The sequence below is a fragment of the Leucoraja erinacea genome, chromosome 10 (genome assembly GCF_028641065.1).
Source record: "Leucoraja erinacea ecotype New England chromosome 10, Leri_hhj_1, whole genome shotgun sequence".
NCBI lineage: Eukaryota > Metazoa > Chordata > Chondrichthyes > Rajiformes > Rajidae > Leucoraja > Leucoraja erinaceus.
Genome location: NC_073386.1, coordinates 58,250,720 through 58,268,167, shown reverse-complemented (window position 1 = coordinate 58,268,167; position 17,448 = coordinate 58,250,720). Strand labels below are relative to the sequence as shown.

Below are 17,448 nucleotides of genomic sequence, written 5' to 3'. Positions count from 1 at the left end.
AGCATTAAGATAGGTTTTCGATTTGACTGAAGCACTGACTCGGGAATTGTAAACTGGCAGAATGGAGTTGTGAAAGAAATGCTTCTGGATTCATTAAACTGTCAACACTTTGCAGCTTTCAAAACAAGCATTTATCCTGGGTGGTTCTCATTCACTGGAAACATGGAAACAAGTTGTGGCCATCTTGTCATTACCCATAAATTGCAGTGCAGCGTTCAAGCAGAAAATGACTATTGTTGTGTCTGGTCCTGGCATGCACCGACACTTATGTACAAGCATATTTGTCTGGCTGTACAATTCAAGTTTAACACCCGATGCAAAGAGTGGAGGAACAAGGAACTGCAGATGCTGGTTGATGCAAAAAATGACAGAGTGCTGGAGTAACTCAGCGGGTCAGGCAGCATCTGTGGAGAACATGGATAGGTGACGTTTCACAGAGTGCTGGAGTAACTCAGTGGGTCAGGCAGCATCTGTGGAGAACATGGATAGGTGACGTTTCACAAAGTGCTGGAGTAACTCAGCGGGTCAGGCAGCATCTGTGGAGAACATGGATAGATGACAGGATAGGTGACGTTTCAGGTCGAGATCCTTCTTCAGACTGATTCTGAAGGGTCCCAGATTCAGAACATTCTGAAGGGTTCTGGCCCAAATTGTCACTGATCCATGTTCTCCTGAGATACTGCCAGACCTAACTTCAAATAACCCCTGCTCTCTCTCTCTCTCTGTCCCTCCCCCAGCCAGGTTGTACCAGCTTCAAAGTCACCTGGTTAAGTCACTGGAGTTTAGAAGGATGAGAGGAGATCTCATTGAAACATACAAGATTATTAAGGGTTTGGACACGCTAGAGGCAGGAAACATGTTCTCGATGTTGGGGGAGTCCTGAACCAGGGGCCACAGTTTAAGAATAAGGGGCAAGCCATTTAGAACTGAGACGAGGAAACACTTTTTCTCACAGAGAGTTGTGAGTCTGTGGAATTCTCTGCCTCAGAGTGCGGTGGAGACAGGTTCTCTGGATACTTTCATGAGAGAGCAAGAAAGTGCTCTTAAAGATAGCGGAGTCAGTGGATATGGGGAGACGGCAGGAACGGGATCAGCCATGATCATATTGAATGGCGGTGCTGGCTCGTAGGGCCGAATGGCCTACTCCTGCACCTATTGTCTATTGTCTCATTGTTTTCACGTGGCCCACAGCTTCCTTTATCATCGTTTCTTTTTTACAAATCTTTCATTCATTTGTTCTATATATCTCTATGTCTATATCTCATTTCCCTTTCCCCTGACTCTCAGTCGGAAGAAGAGTCTCGACCTGAAACGTCACATATTCCTTTTCTCCAGAGATGCTGCCTGTCCCGCTGAGTTACTCCAGCTGTTATCCCACACTCTCATCCACTCCCGACACACTAGGGGCAATTTACAGAGGCTAATTACCCATACCTTTGGGATGTGGGAGAAAATATCAAGAGACAGAAACGTCACATCTTTTGATTCCTGGGCATTCAATGACGATAGGAGACAACAAAATCCAGGCCCATATTCCCTTCAGGATGTCGGATCTGTGACGTTTCGACAAACAGACAGCACCCGGGGACAGGATCGAACCAGGGCTTCTGGCACCGTGAGGTAGCAGCTCTACCAGCTGCGCCACCATGCCGCCCGCACCACTGTGCCATCCACATGCTGCCAGCTCACATTTTACAAGAATATGAAACAGAAATGATGACAAAAGGCAGAAGCAACCAAAGCCGATTTCAAACGATGGATAGAATTCTCAAGTCACATGCACTACTTGAAGTCTCGTCCTTCGGGGCTTCCATGATGGCGTCCAACCCAGGTGACTATTTGTGTGCTATCCACAGAAGCAGATCCACAAACTCATATTACAATCGCTCCACACTCTTAAATCTCCATTGCCCTCGGACTATCCTTGATCGGACTTTGCTGGCTTTACCTTGCACTAAATGTTATTCCCTTATCATGTATAGACATGCTGTAAACGGCTCGATTGTAATCATGTATTGTCTTTCTGCTGACTGGATAGCACGAGACAAAAGCCTTTCACACGCGATAACAATCTAAACTGAAGTACTGAACAGAACTGAAGTAGCAAATCTTCCGCTTTGAATTGTGTTCTCGTACAATCTTGTACCCACTTGAGGAATATGCAATCTGTCAGTTTTTGACCCTGTCCCACTTGGGCGACTACAGGCGACTGCCGCAGAATTTTCAACGCGTTGAAAAATCTTTGACGACAGTGGCGACAATATTTGCTGTCGTAGGTTGACGTAGGTTGTCGCCAGGTGTCGTACGTGAATTCCATTGAAACTAGAGTCGCCTAAGTGGGACAGATTGATCAAGCAACTTCACCATTTTAGAAAATAGGACACAGAGTGCTGGAGTAACACAGCGGGTCAGGCAGGTCTGGAGAAAAGGAAGAGGTGACATTTTGGGTTGGGACCCCTTTTGATTCCTCCAGCTGAACTTCCAACAGTTTACTTTAGGGGATACAATGTGGAAAAGGGCCATTCAGCCCACCGACTAGTGATCACCCTGTACGCAAGTTCTATCCTACACTCTAGGGACAATTTGCAGAGGCCAATTAGCCCACAAACCTGCATGCCTTTGGAATGTGGGAGGAAACCAGAGCAACCTGAGAAAACGCACGTGGCCACAGGGAGAACATGCAAACTCCATACAGACAGCACCGGTAGTCAGGATTGAACCTGTGTCCCTAGCACTGTAAGGCAGGAGCTCTCACTGTCCAACCCTGCTTGCTATCATTTATCTGTACACTGTGGATGGCTCGATTGTAATCATGTAATGTCTTTCTGCTGACTGACACAACAAAAGCTTTTCACTGTACCTCGGTACACGTGACATTAAATTAAACTAAATGGAGAGTATATAGTTCTCCAGCTGTGGCCTTACCAACACCTGGAACAGCTGTAACATGCTGTTTCCGACTACAGCACCCAATACACACTGACGGATGAAGGCAAACATGCCAAATGTCTGCTTCATCACTCTGTCTAACTGTGTCGGCAAGTTTGTGGATTTAGCAGATCATTTAAATTTGATGGTGATCATCTGGGGGAATAATTACTGCAGAAATGTGCTAGAAACATTAACTATGTAACCTGTTCTGGTGTGGGATTCTCTGAAGGATTGTGCTATTGGAATGGATTATGTTTCAGAGTTTATTCAAACTGGTATGATGAGTGCATCTGACTTTGATATGCCCTCAGCAGCAATTACTGTGCATGCAAGGCTTGTTTTGCTACTTAAGATTTGGAATTAGTAGAAAACCGACCCTGATTTCAAATAGACTTTACTTTAGACTTTAGAGATACAGTGCGGGGACAGGCCCTTCTGCCCACCAAGTCCGTGCCGACCAGCGATTACTCTGTACACTAGCACTATCCTACACACTAGGGACAATTCTACAATGTTACCAAAGCCAATTAACGTACAAACCTGCATGTTTTTGGAATGTGGGAGGAAACTGGAGCACCCAGGGAAAACCCACATGGTCACAGGGAGAATGTGCAAACGCCGTACAGAAAGCACCCGTCATCAGGATCGAACCACGGCCTCTGGCACCATGAAGCAGCAAATCTACCGTTATATAAAATAGGAAACGTTTCTTATCAGGTCAGACAGCATCACTGGAGAAGCTGCCTGACCAGTTGAGTTGAGTTACTCCAGCACTTTGTGTCTTTTTGCGCATTAACCAGCACCTGCAATTCCTTCTTTCAACGCTTCTTACCAGATTCTCCTGGTTCCTGGCAGCTACTTTTTGGTCATCTTCATGACCTGCGTTGCGTTTCTCAGACCAGTCGGCCTCGTCCCGGCTAACGTTCTTCATGTACTTCACCTCCTCAACTGTTCGAATCCTGAACTCCTCTGCAAGAAATTACAGAAAAGTTAGTCAGAGAGAAATATATCAATCAATGAACGGGTTCAACCAAAACCAATCCAGGACTGGGCCCGGATACAGGCAAAATAATGTGTTTTAATCTGGATTTATCTTCCAGATTGACATTGCACTTAATGATACAAACATTGACAAACTGCCTTTAGTCAATTTGGCTCAACAGTCAAAATACCGGTGTGTGCAGCTCAATTAAAGGCACGCTATTGATCGCTATGTTCCAGCATTTCAATACCAACACATCTGACCTTGATGTTATTTGTTATCAATGTTGTAAATGAGTGAGAGACACAGGTCTGACCCCACTTACACGGCACGACAGTCACAGAGCGATACAGTGCGGAAACAGGCCCTTCCGCCCAACTTGCCCACATCGACCAACAAGCCCAATCTTCACTAGTCCCCCCTCTGCCCATATCCCTCTAACCTTGCCCTATCAATGTACCTGTTTAATTGCTACTTCAACTTTGCGATAGTCCCAGCCTCAACTACCTCCTCTGGCATCTTGTTCCATACACCCACCACCTTTTGTGTGAAAAAGTGACCCCTCAGATTCCCACTAAATCCTTCCCCCCACCCCCCACCTTAAAAACTGGATTAATATTCGCATGGTTGACTAGGAGTTTGTGAGGTCGGTGTGTGGCTATGAGGAGCAAGGTCAAGGCATAAGGTTATGCAGATGCTGCAATTCTGAGGCAAACACAAAATGCTGGAGTAACTCAGCAGTTCAGGCAGCAAATGTGGAGGGAATGCTCATAAGTTCATGTTTTAGCAGAATTCGACTACAGGTGCACAACCTTTTATCCGAAATTCCAAATAACGAAAAGCTCCGAATACCGGACATTTTTTCGATCCTTGAATAAAGGTCCTTGAAGACGTTCACCGAGGGCGGCCCGCAGAGGTGACAGCGGAACCTCCGGTTGGTCCTCGAAGAAAGGGGAACTAAATCCCCATTCATAAAAGAGAAGGTGAGGGTATATTGCGCGGGAGGGTTAATAATTGACAATCTGCTGCTGCCTGCCCGCTGAGTTAAAAAGTTCCCACGGTAGACACGATACACAGTGTATCGTGAGTCTTGCGTGGGAACGTTTTAATTCAGCTGGCAGGCAGCAGTAGATTGTCGCTCCCTTCAGTTTCACCCCACCTACACCCCTCTGCTTCCCGGCCATGTGTGTGACCCCTTCCCTCCCCTCTCCAGCTCCCCGCCCATTGCACCGGCACGGGGGGTTTGCACTGTCTTCACGTCGGCGATGTCAGCAGGTCAGTGCCAGTCACCAGAGACGTCAGGACCAACAGGACCACTGCAAGCACGGAGATCCCAGAGACCCACAGCCAGCAGCAACTCTAGCCCAGCCCCGTTCCAACTCCAGAGGAACCCGGGTTGCAGATGAGGGGGCGCAGCTCGGGCTATGGGCGAACTGCCACTTGTCGCCGTAGCGGCCCATCGGGGAGCGGGTTCCTGTTGGTCCTGACGTCTCCGGCCACCCCCCTGGACAGGAGCTGAGAGACGACAGGACCACCAGAAGCCGCTCCCCGATGGGTGACAAGTGGCAGTTCGCCCACAGCCCGAGCTGCGCCCCCTCATCGGGACACCGACCCCCAGGCCCACTGCAAGCACGGAGATCCCAGATCAGCAACTCCAGCCCAGCCCCGCTCCAACTCCAGAGGAATTCGCTCCACGTAGGGGCAGAAGCTGATGGTGTGCAAGGTCCGTCTTGTTCTTGGGGTGGCGCAGCTCGGGCTGTGGGCGAACTGCCACTTGTCGCCGTAGCGGCCCATCGGGCAGCGGATTCCTCTGGAGTTGGAGGGACAGGGAGACACAGCGGCTTTTGAGAATGGTGGGCAATCACTTCCAAAGTTCTGCCCACACAGTCAGTACACCTCTCCTACACTTGTCTCCCGCACTAAGATCATCTCGCAGAGAATGATCCCAGCCTAACCCTCCATATTCTCTCCTACTCTGCAAGAAAAAACTCCATTGAAGACTCAAACTCATGATCAAGTAACTGCCAGGATCGAGGCGTAAACTCGCGACCTTACGGATATGAGCCGAGCACTCTACCACTGAGCCAGCCGTTAAAATCTACGCTAAAAATCTTCCATTCCGAAAGCCGAAAAATTCCGAATTACGAAAAGTGTCTGGTCCCAAGGCTTTCGGATAAAAGGTTGTGCACCTGTATTGGCGGCACGGTGGCGTGGTGGTAGAACTGCTGTCTAGTGGCAGAGACCCGGGTTCAATCCTGACTACGGGTGCTGTCTGTACTGAGTTGTACGTTCTCCCTGTGACCACGTGGGTTTTCTCTGGGTGCTCCGGTTTCCTCCCACATTCCAGAGAGCTGCAGGATTGTAGGTTAATTGACTTCTGTAATTGGCCATTGTGGGTATAACGCAAAATTGGGATAGCATAGAACCAGTGTGTGGCTGTGGTTGGTTGGCATTGATTCAGTGGGCCAAAGGGCCTGTTTCCATGCTGTTTCTCTAAACTACATTAAACATCCAGTAAAGTATTAAACTACTCAATGTTATTTTCCTTCAGAATAAATGCTGGACACAAACAATTAATGGATGAAGTGTCATTTATTGGTTCAGTTCTTCATTTATTTTAGTCTAGAGGTACAGCACAGAAACAGGCCCTTCGGCCCACTGAGTCCACACCGACCAGCGATCCCCACACACGAACACTACCCTACACACACTAGGGACAATTTACATTTTTACCAAGTCAATTAACCTACAAACCTGCACGTCTTTGGAGTGTGGGAGGAAACCGAAGATCTCGGAGAAAACCCACGCAGGTCGCTGGGATTGAACCTGGGTCTCTAGCGCTGTGAGGCAGCAACTCTACCGCTGCGCCACCATGCCGCTCAAATATCTGTTCACAGAATCAGAAAGACCTTGGATTTGTGATGGTGAATGAAACTAAAGCTGTCACTGCTCAACATTATAAACGAGGAGACCAGACCATTAATGAAGTAGCCTCATGTACAATGAAACACAGGAGGTGATGCCCGGTCACATATATTACCTGCAACTCGACACAACACATTATTGCAGCCTTGCCCATTAACACACAAGTGATCCAATGACAACTATAGATAGACATTTGTGAACTATTCCAGCTACCACCCAAATCTTGAACATACTCTATTTTGTTGCTTGAGATTTTATTTGAATGTGACCACGTGGGTTTTCTCCGGGTGCTCCAGTTTTCCTTCCACATCCCAAAGACGTGCGGGTTTGTAAGTTAATTGGCCCTCGGTAAAGTTGCTCCTTGTGTGTGGGTGATGGGATGTGAAAGTGGGATAACCTAGAGCTAGTGTGAAGTGGCGATTGATGGTCAGCATGGCCTCGATGGGCTGAAGGGCCTGTTTCCATGTTACAATAATTCAATCAAATAAAATAATTATTGTTGCCAGCTTTTGGCATGTTTCACACTTCACTAAAGCTCACCAGTGACTACTGGAGACACAGTTGATGGCACGGAAAGATGGCTGGGTTAGCATCCCAGTCTGTGTCTTACATGAGAAAGATACCCAACAAAGCTACGGAAAGGCCTAATGAACCACCGTGGCCTAAAAATCCATCAGGCGAGAATGAAATTAAGGAGAAAGAGGTGCAGTGCACGCATAGGCCTTGAACCTGGTGAGACACAGGAGGAGCCCGGCCAGGACTGACCCCACAGAGCCCAGTCCCTCCACGCACTAGAGTCTCCCAACCCCTACAGAGTGGTTACTAAGATGGCTGATCCATGGGCGGTTGCTGCTGGGACGCAAGTTGGGGCCTGATCAACCCCGGCTGGGTCGCCTGGGCGAGGGTGTCTGATGCTGTGAGACCCGAAACACACGATGACCCCAGGTCACATCACTAACGATGCATCCCAGCGCATTGAGAAGATGTTTATTTTTCACCAATTGCCACACTTTTAGAAAAGAATAAAGGAGGATGTAGACAGGTACAAGGATAGGGTGGGTGGACAGGTTTAGAGGGATATGGGCCTAACGCATGTTGGTCAGCCTGGGCATGTTGGGCCAAAGGATCTGTTTCCATCTTGTATGACTCTTTGAGAAACTAAAAGAAAAACATTTAATTAAATTGGCATCCTTATCCTGGCCATGCGCCATTTACTTCAGCAGGGAGATAAATACACAAACAAAAACCACAATGAATCACAAAATGGAGAGCATAATCTCCAGTGGGCCCCAACATTTCAAAGAAATGCAAATGCTGGTTCACACCAAGATAGACAGAAGAAGGGTCCTAACCCAAAATATCACCTATCCTTTGTCTCCAGAGATGTAGCCCGACCCGCTAAGAACTTTATTTATCCCAGGAGGGAAATTGGTCTGCCAACAGTCATAAAACACAACAAGATACATTTTAATTTAATTTTACTGTTTGTACACCTCGTTGTCACCTTCCCCTCATCCAACCATTCTATATTTTGTTGATCATCATCTGCTTTGATCTGTTCTCTTCACACCTCTTTGTATCCTTTCATACCTCTATTTTCCCTCTGTACTGACAAACCTGCACATCCTCGGAGTGTGGAAGGAAACCGGAGCACCCGGTGAAAACCCACGCGGTCACAGGGAGAACGTACAAACTTCATAAAGACAGCACCCGTAGTCAGGATCGAACCCGGATCACTGGCGCTGTAAGGCAGCAGCTCTACCGCTGCGCCACCATGACTTACATATTTACTGAAACCCAAATTGCTACTTCCCGTATATACTAATTGCAACAGCCGGCAACAGGAGACAGTACTTTACTCGAGAGGGCTCATAATTACCCATGTCTAAGTACAGGGTTGAAACCTCTAATTTTACTCTTCTAGGGTGTGTTTACATGTAACTTTAGAGTCGTTTCAGAAAGATTTTAGTTGTGCATCAATTTTGAGTTTGTTCACTCAATTTTCAGCACCAGTCCAGCAAATGTCCGTAACCGAACTGTGCAGAGTTCATTTGAACCGTGCTTTCCATTGGTGGGGCAGCGGTAGAGTTGCTGCCTTACAGCGCTTGCAGCACCGGAGACCCGGGTTCAATCCCGTCTACGGGTGCTGTCTGTACGGAGTTTGTACGTTCTCCCCGTGACCTGTGAGGGTTTCCCCCGAGATCTTCGGTCTCCTCCCACACGCCAAAGACGTACAGGTGTGTAGGTTAATTGGCTTGGTGCATGTGTAAAATTGTCCCCAGTGTGGAGTTAATGTGCGAGATCGCTGGTCGGTGCGGACTCGATGGGCCTGTTTCCATGCTGTATCCCTGAATTAAACAATCGACTTCACCAGTGATTCATCACACTCAATCACAGCAAGGCTATGAAGGAAGGTTGGTGATAATGATACAACAATGACATACGACTCTCACTCTCCAGCTCATGTTCCCAGCACTCAGAGAGATCACATTCCCACTAGATAGAGGGAATGGGTGACGTTTCATGTCGAGACCCCTTCTTCAAACTGAGAGTCAGTGGAGAGGGAGATACAGTGAGAAGGAAGGTGTCAACTGTAAATACAATACAAATGTATTTGTCACATGCACCAACTAAGGTCCAGCGATACAATTGAAAAAAGAACACACGATCAAGAGAGAGCTGGATAGGGCTCTTAATGATAGCGGAGTCAGGGGATATGGGGAGAAGGCAGGAACGGGGTACTGATTGTGGGTGATCAGCCATGATCGCATTGAATGGCGGTGCTGGCTCGAAGGGCCGAATGGCCTCCTCCTGCACCTATTGGCTATTGTCTAATACACAATCGAATTTAACATAAACATCCACCACGGCATTCTTCACTGTGGTGGAAGGCAACATCCACCTCCTTTGTTCACCCATGGTCAGGGCCATGAACACTACGTATGGCCGGATGTACAGGCCCTCTCGTCGGGATGATTGAAAACCCGACGTCGCGATGGTCGAACACACCTTGGAGTGCACAAATCGGCTGCTTTCTTACTGGAGACCGCGGCTTCAGGATGCAATAGGCCGCAGGCTGGAGGTCGGAGGTCGAAAGGGTAACAGGACTTGTACATGGGTGGGATTGAGATGTGTTTGTTGATCTGTGTCTATCGGAGGTGCATCTTTTAGAATTGTTATAAAACCATTTGGACAAAGGAAAATACCTTAAGTTCCTGCTACAGTAAACCACACATCAAAAGAACATTCTAGATATGAGCAGATGATAAGGGCGGCATGGTGGCACAGCGGTAGAGTTGCTGCCTTAGTGTCAGCAGACTCATGGAGTGATACAGTGTGGAAACAGGCCCCTCAGCCCAACTTGCCCACACCTGCCAACATGTCCATATAACCATATAACAATTACAGCACGGAAATAGGCCATCTCGGCCCTACAAGTCCGTGCCGAACAACTTTTTTCCCTTAGTCCCATCTGCCTGCACTCATACCATAACCCTCCATTCCCTTCTCATCCATATGCCTATCCAATTTATTTTTAAATGATACCAACAAACCTGCCTCCACCACTTCCACTGGAAGTTCATTCCACACCGCCACCACTCTCTGAGTAAAGACGTTCCCCCTCATGTTACCCCTAAACTTCTGTCCCTTAATTCTGAAGTCATGTCCTCTTGTTTGAATCTTCCCCATTCTCAAAGGGAAAAGCTGTCCCAGAGACACTAGCCCCACCTGCCTGTGTTTGGTCCATATCCCTCCAAACCTGTCCTATCCATGTAACGCCTGGTTCAATCCTGACTACAGGTGCTGTCTGTACGGAGTTTGCACGTCCTCCGTGTGGCCACATGGGTTTTCTCCAAGATCTTTGGTTTCCTCCCACATTCCAAAGACGTACAGGTTTGTAGATTAATTGTCTTGTTTGTTGTGTAAATTGTCCCTACTGGGTGTACGATAGTGTTGATGTGCGGGTGAGTGTGGACTCGGTGGGCCAAAGGGTCTGTTTCCGCGCTGTATCTCTAAACTAAACTAAAATTAATCTTTGTTCGTTGAGCAATCTCCTAGATTGCTCCCAGTGTTCACTGTGTTTGACGCTCTTAAATAAAGGTCTTGATTGCCTTCCCCAATCTTTGTGGTGTTTAGTTTAGTTTAGAGATGCAGTGCGGAAACAGGTCCTTTGGCCCACCAGGTCCGCGCCGACCAGCAATCCCCGCACATTAACACTATCCCACACACACTAGGGACAATGTTTACATACACCAAGCCAATTAACCTACGAACTTGTACGTCTTTGGAGTGTGGGAGGAAAACGAAGATCTCGGAGAAAACCCACGCAGGTCACGGGGAGAACGTACAAACTCTGAACAGACAGCACCTGTAGTCGGGATCGAACCCGGGTCTCCGGCGCTGCAAGTGCTGTAAGGCAGCGACTCTACCGCTGCCCCACTGTGACCGCCCTTAAAGTTTTGTCTAACAGGATACAATAGGGAGCATGTTGATTGGTTGCATCACAGGCTGGTTCGGCAACTTGAACGCCCGTGAATGAAGATAATAAAACGTGGTGAACACTGCCCGGTCCATCACGGTTTCTGACCTCCCCATCATCGAAGGGATTTACAGGAGTCACTGTCTCAAAAAGGCATCCAGCATCATCAGAGACCCACACCACCACTGGCCACGCTGACATTTCACTCCTGCCATCGGGAGGAAGGTACAGGAGTCTGAAAACTGTAACATCCAGGTTCAGGAACAGCTTCAGCTTCTTCTCAACAGCCACCAGACTATTGAACACTACGATCACCAACAAATCCCTTCACCACCCCACCTCATCCTTCTAAACTCCAGCGAGTACAGGCCCAGAGCCCCCCTTACATCAACCCAATCATCCCCGGGACCATTCTCGTAAATCTCCTCTAGACCCTCTCCAATGCCAGCACATCCTTCTTCACATATGGGCTCAAAACTGCTCGCAGGAATAAAATCATATTTTTAGTTTAGATTAGAGATACAGAATGGAAACAGGCCCTTTCATCCCACCGAATCCGCATCGACCCGTACACTAGCACTATCCCAAACACTAGGGACTATTTACACATTTTACCAAAGCCAATTAACCTACAACCCTCCACGTCTTTGGAGTATGGGAGGAAAAATCCCACCTGGGAAAAATCCACGCAGTCACGGGGAGAACGTACAAACTCCGTACAGACAGCATCCATCGTCAGGATCGAACCCGGGTCTCCGGCTACACTAGTCCCACCTGCCTGCACTTGGCCCATATTCCTCCATTCCTGTCCTCGCCATGTACCAGTCATGGAGCACAGAAACAGGCCCGTTGGCCGAACTCATCCATGCCGATCTAGATGTCCCTTCTAAGCCAGTCCCACCTGCCCGCATTTGGTCCATATCCCTCTAAACCATTCCTACCCATGTACTTGTCCAATTGTCGTTTTATTTGGTCCATTTAGTATACTTCAGTTTAGAGATGCAGCGTGGAAACCGGCACTTCGGCCCACCGAGTCCGCACCGACCACCATTACACTAGTTCCATCTTACACACCAGGGGCGATTTAGAGAGGTCTATTAACCTGCAAACCTTCACGTCTTTGGAATGTGGGAGGAAACCGGAACTCCCAGAGAAACCCGGAACTCCAGGAGAAAACCCGGGGAAAACGTACAAACTCCGCATAGCCAGCACCTGTGGCCAGAATCGAACCCAGATCTCTGTCGCAGCGAGGCAGCAACTCTACCGCTGCACCACTGTGTTACAGAAATAAACCCTTTGGCCCAACTCATCCATGCTGACCTTCTAATCCCTCGAAACCTTTCCTACCCATGTGCCTATCTTAGTGTTGTTTCAAATGCTATTATAGTACTTCCATTCTACAGCGCCAGAGACCCGGGTTCGATCCCGACTACGGGCGCTGTCTGTACGGAGTTTGTACGTTCTCCCCGTGACCTGCGTGGGTTTTCTCCGAAATCTTCGGTTTCCTCCCACACTCCAAAGAGGTGCAGGTTTATAGGTTAATTAGCTTAGTATAAGTGTGAAATTGTCCCTAGTGTGTGTAGGATGGGGTTAATGTGCGGGGATCGCTGGTCGGCGTGGAAGGGCCTGTTTCCGCGCTGTATCTCCACACTAAACCAAAACAAAATTGGTGATTTTCAGACAAATGCCACCACATTTTATCCAAGAAGGAACTGCAGATGCTGGAACATCGAAGGTAGACAAAAATACTGGAGAAACTCAGCGGGTGCGGCAGCATCTATGGAGCGAAGGAAATAGGCAACGTTTCGGGCCGAGACCCTTCTTCAGACCCACATTTAATCCATCCAATTCTCCATGTTATTTTTTTTAAAAGAGTAAAGTGAAAGACTCATTTTATAACAAAGCGGTCAGTCTGTGATATAAAGGCAGTCAGTTTGGGTTTATTTTGGATACGACTTTGCTATTTCTCAGCTCAGTTTACCCTTGTGACTCATTTATATCAAAATACTGTTAATTTAGATGCTAATAGTGTCAAGCAGGAAAATACTGCGTGCATCATTATTAGATAACAGATTAAACACTTACTCATTATAAAGGTGAGAATTTTACACATTAGACTGTTGCGCATTTATTTATCCGTAGATTCAGTTAAATTATGGAATCGCTGAAAGACACAGTGAGGAAACAGGTCCTTCGGCCCATCAAGTCGACACCGACCAGCGATCTCCTCGTCACCCCAATTCTATGAGGGACATGGTGTGGGGGTGGACCTTGAGAAGAAAGAGGGACCATTGGGCCACATTGTACACTTGTGACATTGTCAGCGCCCCATATACTTGTTGCGTACTCCGTGTATGGTACGCAAAACATAGAATATCACTGTGACATGCCATAATAATTCATTTATTCATTGATTCACCCACATATTGGGGGCAATTTACAGATGCTGATCAATACATACAACCCCGCAAGTCTTCATTAGTAAGGGTGCCGAGGAGGAGAAGGGAGGAGAATGGGGCTGAGTGGGAAAGGTTGGTCAGCCACGATTGAATTGCAGAGTAGACGATGGGCCGATTCCGTAATTCTGCCCCATGCGACTTATGAAGTCTTCACACTTCTACAGGAGCCAATTAACCAACAAACCCGCACGGCTTTGGAGTGTGGGAGGAGACCGGAGCACCTGAAGGAAACCCACGTGGTCGCGAGAGGAACGTACAGACTCCACACAGACGGCACTTGTAGTCAAGATGGAACCTGGGTCTGTGGCATCGTGAGGCAGCAACTCCATCAGCTGCACCGCCCTTTTATTATCACGAGTTTCCTAATCTAATTACAGAAAGGCCACTAATAACACAGTGGCGTTCACGTCTGGTACTGAATTCGCTGAAGAAGGATTGAAAGGGCTCATATTGACAAGCTGTGCCACAAACAGATGGCACCACGATTCGTCACGTTATTAAAAATAAACAGGCCTGTCTCCTCAGGACTGAACTCACGAGATGGCATCACACCAGGATACAGAGGCGGCACGGTGGCGCAGCGGTAGAGTTGCTGCCTCACAGCCCCACAGACCCGGTTTCCATCCTGACTACAGGCGCTGTCTGTACAAAGTTTGCACGTTTCCACGTGGGTTTTCACCGGGTGCTCCGATTTCCTCCCACACTCCAAAGACGTGCAGTTCTGTAGGTTAATTGGCTTGTGTAAATTAATAATAATAATTATAAATTTTATTTATGGGCGCCTTTCAAGAGTCTCAAGGACACCTTACAAAAATTTAGCAGGTAGAGGAAAAACATGTAAGCGGAATGAAATAAATAGTAGAGACATGACTAGTACACAAAGTAAATACAGAATTCAATACAAAACACAGTATGAGGCAATTAATGCACAGATGAAAAGGGAGGGGGACGTGGGGCAAAGGATAGGCAGAGGTGAAGAGATGGGTCTTGAGGCGGGTCTGGAAGATGGTGAGGGACACGGAATTGCGGATCAGTTGGGGGAGGGAGTTCCAGAGCCTGGGAGCTGCCCTGGAGAAGGCTCTGTCCCCAAAACTGCGTAGGTTGGACTTGTGGATGGAGAGGAGACCGGCTGATGTGGATCTGAGGGACCGTGAGGATTGGTAGGGGGAGAGGAGGTCAGTGAGATATGGGGGGGCCAGATGGTGGAGGGCTTTGTAGGTGAGGATCAGGATTTTGTAGGTGATCCGGTGGGAGATGGGAAGCCAGTGAAGTTGTTTGAGGACTGGAGTGATGTGATGCCAGGATTTGGTGTGGGTGATGAGTCGTGCGGCTGCGTTCTGGACCAGTTGGAGTCGGTTGATGTAGGTGGAGCTGATGCCAAGGAGAAGTGAGTTGCAATAGTCCAGTCGGGAGGAGATGAAGGCATGGATGAGTCTTTCAGCAGCGGGCGGTGTGTGTGTGTAGGATAGTGCTAGTGTGGGGGTGATCGCTGGTCGGCGTGGACTCGGCGGGTCGAAGTGGGTCGGCGGGTGGCTGTATCTCCAAAGCCCATAGATTTAACATCCAAGTGTATCTCTAGAAGGCTCCTTAGCCAGCCAAGCAGAGCTGGAAACTGGCCATCCACTGGTATCTAGGTACAAAATCCTACAGATAAGAAGCAGATACAATGTAACTGCACCAATGGATATAACTGGGTTTGATCCAATCACCATTCTGTACCTGCAACTGAAGTTGGGGAAAAAATGCTGACATTTATCGAGATAAAGTAGAAAAGACGGTGATCTGGGATTTCATGTTTATGGAGACAGAAAGCTTCATTTGGGCTGGGAAAATCAAATGTTTTTGTCTTTAGACTCTACTTTAGAAATGCCCAATGACTTGGCCTCCACAGCCGTCTGTGGCAATGAATTCCGCAGAGTCACCTTCCTCTGACTGAAGAAATTCCTCCTCATCTCCATTCTAAACGTACAACATTTTATTCTGAGGCTGTGTCCTCCGATCCTAGACTCTCCCATTATTGAAAACATCCCCTCCACATTCCCTCTATCTAGGCCGAAGATAGACACAAAACGCTGGAGTAACTCAGCGGGACAGGCAGCATCTCTGGAGAGAAGGAGTGGGTGACATTTTGGGTCGAGACCCTTCTTCAGACTGGAGAAGGATCTCGACCTGAAATGTCATCCATTCCTTTTCTCCAGAGATGCTGTCTGCCCCGTTGAGTTACCCCAAGCATTTTGTGTCTATCTTCGGTTTAAACCAGCATCTGCAGTTCCTTCCTGCACACTCTATCGAGGCCTTTCATTATGTGGTAGGTTTCAATGAGATTCGCCCCTGATCCTTCTAAACTCCCGAGTACAGGCTACGTGGGGATTTATAATATTGTGCACCAGTCCCAGTGGACAGGAGGATGACAGCTACAATAGTATTTAGGGGACGACAGAAGGCAGGGAACCAGAGGGTGGCAGAGTGTCTCAGCCAGTAGAGCTGCCAACTCACAGTGACATGGACCTGGGTTTAATTTCCATGCGTTCTATCAATCAATATTTCAACTACTGCAATCCTATCTACATTTTTATTTTGCAATACCTTGATATCGGCACTATTGCTGGGCATATGAAAATCCCTGGAGCTGATTTAGACTTTAGAGATACAGTGCGTAAATAGATCCTTCGGCCCACCAAGTCCTCGCCGACCAGCGATCACCCACCCGTACAAACACACCAGCGTTATCCAACACACCGGGGCCAATTTGGAGAAACCAACTAGCTCTACAAACCTGCACGTCTTCGGAGTGTGGGTGGACACCGGAGCACCCAGGGAAGTCTAAGGGAGAACGTACAAACTCTGTACAGACAGCGTTCGTGGGAACCCGGGTCTCTGGTGCTACCAGACAGCAGCTCTACCGCTGCGCCACCGTGCCGCCCTGTAGAATTACCGCTGCGCCACCGTGCCGCCCTGTAGAATAATACCAGCAGCAACAGATAGGCATCAGATATGGGGGAAGCTCTGACGATCTCTAGATGTTTTAAAATTGGCTGGTCGCTCTATGCAAAATCAACTCTAACACATTCAACTAATGGGCTGCACTGTGGTAAGTGGATTTCCAGAATGTAGAAACAAGGAACTACAGATGCCGATCAATATACAACATGACTAAAAGTGCTGTAGTAACTCAGTAGGTCAGGCAGCAACAATGGAGAACATGGATAGGTTAATTATCCATGTTCTCCAGAGATGCTATAACCATATAACCATATAACAATTACAGCACGGAAACAGGCCATCTCGACCCTTCTAGTCCGTGCCGAACACGTATTCTCCCCTAGTCCCATATACCTGCGCTCAGACCATAACCCTCCATTCCCTTCCCATCCATATAACTATCCAATTTATTTTTAAATGATAAAAACGAACCTGCCTCCACCACCTTCACTGGAAGCTCATTCCACACAGCTACCACTCTCTGAGTAAAGAAGTTCCCCCTCATGTTACCCCTAAACTTCAGTCCCTTAATTCTCATGTCATGTCCCCTTGTTTGAATCTTCCCTACTCTCAGTGGGAAACGCTTTTCCACGTCAACTCTGTCTATCCCTCTCATCATTTTAAAAACCTCTATCAAGTCCCCCCTTAACCTTCTGCGCTCCAAAGAATAAATCCCTAACTTGTTCAAC

At 47.8% G+C, this 17,448-nt stretch overlaps 1 protein-coding gene across 4 annotated transcripts in view; it reads right to left on the bottom strand.

Moving 5' to 3' along the window:
• LOC129701277 (acyl-CoA-binding domain-containing protein 6-like) overlaps positions 1-17,448 on the bottom strand; it is a 462,001-nt gene that overhangs the window by 320,500 nt on the left and 124,053 nt on the right. For all 4 annotated transcript variants that reach the window (XM_055642438.1, XM_055642437.1, XM_055642435.1 and 1 more), the window contains one exon: positions 3,764-3,900. In XM_055642438.1, the coding sequence (XP_055498413.1) occupies positions 3,764-3,900 (137 nt within the window). The remainder of the gene's footprint in view (positions 1-3,763; positions 3,901-17,448) is intronic.